Here is a 6,286-nt window from a genome sequence, read left to right on the forward strand (position 1 = left end):
ATCAATCTGCTGCTCTCATATCAGCGCCAAATCCCCCAGTTGTTCACCCTTTTATTTCTATGTGAACAGCAAAGGAGAAGGCATTCCATTGCAATCTGTAAAAGCTTTTTTTTTGGTAATGGGGAACATACTTTGGAATTATAAAATTGCTAAATGTTAAAAGAATAAAGTAAAATTCACAGGTAATGGATTTTTGGCTGCCCACAATTTGACTTGATTAGAATTTACATAATATTTCCTATTCCACCTTTAGTCATGCATACAAATGTCCATCTGGTGATAATCATAATATTTACATGTCCAATGAGTTCAGTATGTTTCACTGATTCTTAAATCACCATGAAAGACCAAACATTAGATGAATCTATTTTAAAAGTGCATACTCTAAATACTTTCTCAGTACTGATTGACAGTCATCCATGTAATGCATTTAAATATTTGGCAAAAACATTACCCATTTAGTGGAACATGTGTGCAGAAAACCTATACAACAATCTAAAAATCCTAAATTACATTAAATATAATCTAATAAGTTTCCTCTTCCTAAACCGCTATACTGAACACCCTCCATTTTAAGACGTGGCTTAAATAATGGTAAAAGAAAATCATTATAAGAAGTGGTGCCAGAACTCGTGCATAGGAGAAAAAACAGACACCTCCTCTGTCCCACTGGGATTCTCTCCTTTGCAATACATGACATCGAAAATATACATGTAGCCATTACAATACTATAAAAGAGACATGACACAAACCCATGCCAAAGCAGCTGTCTGTGGAAAAAAAAGGCAGACTTGGTGAGTGTCTGCTTCGATGGAGAGCAGACACGTTGGGTGAATAGACTCCAGTGTGTGCAGCTTCTGTTTCTGCACTGCATCACTGCCACACCACAACCTGACGAGCTGGCCACTCTGCAGGACTGTGTACCACCAAGAGCCAAACTGTGCTGGGAGTGACTCCGCAGAGACATCCCACACATGGCAGCCGAGTCCCTTTGAGCGTATGCAGAAACTTGAGTTTGTTGTTCCATTATGTAATGCTATGACAGACTACACTTGAAAGACTGACTGATGCTAGGTTAGGCTGCACATTTAATGCGACCATGGTGTGTATCTAAATGTTGGGCTACAGGAGAATGTAAGGCCTAAGATTTTTTGCAACAGCCATAGCATGAAGGGAAACAATGCAGCAGTGCCTCACCTTAAGAATAGTGTACCACATCTACATTGGACTGAATATGTGGAGACAAACACCCCAGTGAAATTGGGTAAAGTACACATTATGATGCATAATACAGACCTAAATAAACTCAAGTCATTTTGTTTAAAAAAATATACACACACACGGTAGTTGCATTTTTTTATGTTTTATTTTTTGCAGCATGAATTCTGGGTGTATTCCTCAACTACTTCAAGGACCAAAGAAAAAATGGAATAAAAAACAATCCCAAGAGAACTCACAGATAATACTACTCTTAGCAGTTAAACCATAAACCAATAAGTGCTAGACAAGCACAAGAAAACATTTCCAGGTGAGATTAAAATCAGCTTATAGTTCAGGTTTAATTGGCAGATGTGTTGATTTGATTGAAGAGTTTGTCCTTAATGACCTGAGACATCAGGCCATGAATTGCCTCTATGGTTGTCTTGCAGCTAAAACAAAGCACAGTGAAAAATGAACATTAGTAATAACCGCAAGCAAAACAGATACAGCGTACAGAGAGATGGAACATTTTCACTGGCATTAGCAGACTTCCAAGAGCAATAAAAAGTAAATGTTATTTGCAGCCATTTTTAGTACTTTGTCTCCACTGTGAATCAGATATTACCAAAACTAGTATTGATAAAACCTATTGGTAAACTGACCTTGGATGATTTTTGGTTGATTTGAATCACAAAAATAATTATTCATATTGCATAAAAAGACAAAATAATTGAAAAAGTACTAATGGTACATAATGCTACACTACTTGGAATTCATAGGTTTAAAACCCAATAGACCCCACAGATTATAAAGTGAGTCTAGAGTTGAAATGTCAATTAGTCCATCGACATAAATATAATCAGGAACTATTTTTTCATAATTGATTAATTGTCTAAGTCATTCTTTGTTTTATATAATTGCAAACTCAAACTCTTTGAGTATTTTTCTGACATTTTGAAGATTAATCAATTTATTGAGAAATAATCTGAAGATTAATTCATAATAACCATAAGATTGGTTTTTGCATCAAATCAAACATTTAACAAGATTTTAAAATTCAGATAAACACACAAGAATTTCATTCAAATAATTTCCTAAAAAGTGATAAAAACAACATCTTATGAAGTTATTATTAATATAAAAGACAAAAGTGTACAATTAAAAAATCTGTAGAGTTGGCAAATTATGTATTATAGAGAACGCAAAAACAACACTGAAATTATACAGCCCAAAACAGATTCAGTTCATATTAGATATTTTTTAAGGAAAAATATTTACCTGTCTCGTGTGGCTTTGGCCAGTTTGTCCTCAGACTTCCTGTCATGTGTGTCCAACCCAAGCATGAAGCTGCCTCTGCCCAGCTGAGCCTCCGACTGCTCCAGCTTCTCCGACAGGTCAAACACCTGGCCTGTAGTGTAGTCCGAGTTCTAACCATCCAACACACACACACGCACACACAGGCAGAAACCAATTCATGCACAATTTGCGAACAAAAGCTAGAGAACAGATTTTCCACAAAGAGCAAGAATTTTTGCAGAATGGCAACAAATCTGTCCAACAAGCTATAGGAACACTTTGTGAGCTGCGGTGAATGAAAAGAAGACAGGGAAAAGTTTGCTTAAGGTGAGGCCGTGTTTTTAGTGGAAAAGGTAATTAAAGCACAATGACACAGGGGCCCCTGACTAGAGTGACAGTGTAGCAACTGACAAAGCCTGTCACCCATGGAGCAGCTCATTCTTGACATCTAGTCAATTCATCTTCATCCAGAATGCCAAAGACCTAACTGTTTGGATAAGCCCAATGCCTATTTAGACTGTTTAGTCAAGCTCCGGACAGACTGACTGCAACCACAATGGGAATTCATATGAGGGGCTTTCGATCTTTAGAATGAGCTGCAGGGGCAAAGGAGATGGTCCACAGTGAACCATGACAGCATCTGTATCACTGGAGTCAGGGCCAACTTTAATACTTATCTCCCTTGTAAAAAAGTTTAAATTAAGCTTAATACCAACATCAATAAACAAAGGTGCTTTGCCAATAGGTTGCAATAAATCACACCATCACAAGCTGGTGACCACATGTCTCAATGAGTTATAGTGTAATAATTAACCATAAATCAAAATGTCAAACAATTAGTGAATATTTTGATTTTTGAAGTTGCCTACATACCGTGAGGAGACTTGAGGAGCTTAAGGTATTGACCCAGTATTTATTCCAAAGAAGTTCCAGGAGCTTTCTATCGAGGGATGACTTAAAGTAAGTTACCTCCAAGGCGTAATACCTACATAAGACAAATTAAAACAAAAACATGAGACATACATGACAAGTATACAGTCATAGAGTAAAGAGCAAAACCGTATTTAAGTACTGTAATTAATTTTAAAATAATTTACATACTTGTGATGTCCTACTTGTCTATGATGACAACATCATAATATACTGTATATCAACACTCACTGTTTACAGTGTACACCAAAGTCTTCAATCTTGTTCAGAGGGATTGTCTGATATTCGGAGGGTCCTTCATCAGGAGGTTTGTAACCCTGAAAATCCAAAAGAGGAAATGCTGAGAAATAACAACAGAAAAACAGGCTTTTCTACATTAACAAAGAATAAATTAATTTGATAGAAAAGCAAATGCAAACGGTATAACAAATACATAACAATAATACAAAAATTTAAAATCTACAAATCTGAACAAAAACACAAATGCACCAGAAACATTAACAGACAATAATTTTTATTACTTTAAACTTTAATCTTAAGGAACTGCTGCTGTATTTGCTTTACCTTTGGGTAGGTTCTGAAGGCGCCAAGGTTGACTTTCCCTGCAGAAATAGTCCGAGTGGGGTCGATCTGTAGGACGCAAGATACAGTAGAACAGGAAAACAAAGTCAGGGGTCATACAGACCTCAAGGGACTACTCAAATGTGGCCACCAGGAGCCCTTTGCTATGGCTGTCAGTGTGCTGAAAATACACACTTAATTATATGACGCCCATGGCATTTAAGCACTGCTAAACCAAATGAAGTGTAAATAGCATATACGGTTGCAATAGCGAATTATTCATCTGTACTACATGGAAACCTACAACTCATACATCAACAATTTTACTCCCTTCTCAGTTACACCCACATTAGTGTGTATTATAATACTTAGAAAGAAAAGAACTTACATTCCTGAATGCCGTTTTTAATGGGGTGTAATTAAAAATCACTGTAAACCAAGTGTTTGACTTACAATAACAATGGTTACTATTTCCTGTCTTACCACAACAGCTACAAAGGGCTCCTGAAACTGCTGGTTGAGCATCTGAGTGCTGACATCTATGCCTGAGAGCCAGCATCCATAGCCTGGATGACTGTGGTACCAGCCAATAGCATTCTCCAGCCGGCCAACCTGAGGGATTAGATGTAGGTTGTTATTCAAAACGTGAAGTACACACACTACTTTGAAGTAGTACAGACTATTATACAGGAATACAGCAGATATTGACAAATATGAATAGCGTGAAAATATTGATTGAATATTATTATTGCTACCAGTATATGGCAAAGTGTAGAATTGACAGTTCTGTGTTTTTTTAAAGAATATGACACTGTTAAACAGAGTTTTACAGAATTAAAGTACAGTGGAGGAGCAGGCATATCAGACAGCATACACGGTCACTTGAGCCAAGACGTGCAGAAACCAATAACAGTATTGAACAATACATTTGAGCCAGGGTGTTATTGGTAACTATCCTATATCACTGTGTATAAAATTTCATACTGTGATATTGATGCATAATCACCATACAGTAGTCCTGCTCATTGGTTTGCAACAATGCCTACAACACAGTGCCTAAATACAATCAGCGATAATATTTAAACAGTAAAAAGTTTGGCAAAATCTCTGAAGGTAGACAAATTTCTATCATCCAATGATATGATCATATTGGCCAATTCTAAGATGAGAAAATATTAGGGGTGTGTATCATCTTAAAAAATAGTGGTGTTGGTGTATGTATAATCCACATCAAAAACAAAGGTTTTCAAGAACAACCCAATGACATTTGCCGAAATCTCACATCAAAAAAATATGACTGCAATTAATAACATCTACAAACACTGACTAATGCACTGTAAATCAACACAATGTAACTATAAACAGTGTACAAAGTGAGTTTGATTAATCCTTTCTCAATCACGAACTCAGTGTGGTGTCCTTTAAGTGAGTGGAAGTCAGTCTCAGACCTGTTTGGCATTTTCAATGTAGGCAGCCATGTATTCATATGCGGCAGCCTGTGCGTTGACTCGGGTTTCCGTGCCCTCCACCGGTAGGGCAAAGCTGTCCATAATGATCATGGTTTCACCATCGACCTTCCCCAGCATAAGGCCCATCACCTCCAGGTTCCCTCCAGACCTGGCATGCATCACCATCTTCAACAAGGCCAAAGCTGAGATCTTGCAATATTTGAAGTAGTGATGACTGTGAGGGGTCAAAGAAAGACATTTAACCTTAGGTATCTTAGGTATAATATTAAGGAGAAGATTCGTTTGCAAGCACACACAATACTGTTAGCTGTACTGCTGTTGACAAACAACTGCTAGTTTTTGGCCAAACGTGTACTATGACACATACGATACCAAAATCTACTTTCACAACTACTTAAACTGACCACTAAATAGCACAGTACTATTGTATACTTACTCCTTTGTCCATGGCTTCGCGGCGAGGATTTCTTGTTGTTGCTTTTTGTCATATTTGTAAATTTCATCTATGCTCTGGACTTCCTGCATGCTATTAGACAGCTCCCATGTTTTCTGAGCAGTGCTGCTCCCCGCCATGATGACTTATGAGTCGTTGAGTAAATGAGTCGTTAAAGCCCCTAATTATGCTCAAGTAAGCGAAGTAATGTTGTATTTTTTTCAAGTATTTGGTACCGTAACAGGGCGAAACATCCACTTGCTCAGGGAGCCATGACAGTGAACGATACCAATACACCAAAATGCAACCGCAAGGGACGTTTGTCTTAATGTCACATACATATACCATTGATGCGTTTGTATGCTACACAACATTTTAAACATAAAAGATGAACCAC

The 6,286-nt window shown here is 37.4% G+C and overlaps 1 protein-coding gene across 1 annotated transcript; it reads right to left on the reverse strand.

Moving 5' to 3' along the window:
• Nucleotides 1-1,347: 1,347 nt before the first annotated feature.
• On the reverse strand, nt 1,348-6,168 carry cops5 (COP9 signalosome subunit 5). The gene is made up of 8 exons (XM_071485273.1): nt 5,893-6,168; nt 5,436-5,670; nt 4,471-4,599; nt 3,991-4,056; nt 3,658-3,743; nt 3,370-3,481; nt 2,479-2,627; nt 1,348-1,649 (listed from the first exon to the last, which is right to left on the reverse strand). Exons 1-8 carry the CDS (start codon nt 6,027-6,029, stop codon nt 1,559-1,561), a joined length of 1,005 nt encoding a protein of 334 aa, XP_071341374.1. The 5' UTR covers nt 6,030-6,168; the 3' UTR covers nt 1,348-1,558.
• Nucleotides 6,169-6,286: the final 118 nt, after the last annotated feature.

This window comes from Trachinotus anak, unplaced genomic scaffold (genome assembly GCF_046630095.1).
Source record: "Trachinotus anak isolate AG129_WGS33_773 ecotype Australia unplaced genomic scaffold, CSIRO_AGI_Tana_v1 ptg000009l, whole genome shotgun sequence".
Lineage (NCBI taxonomy): Eukaryota > Metazoa > Chordata > Actinopteri > Carangiformes > Carangidae > Trachinotus > Trachinotus anak.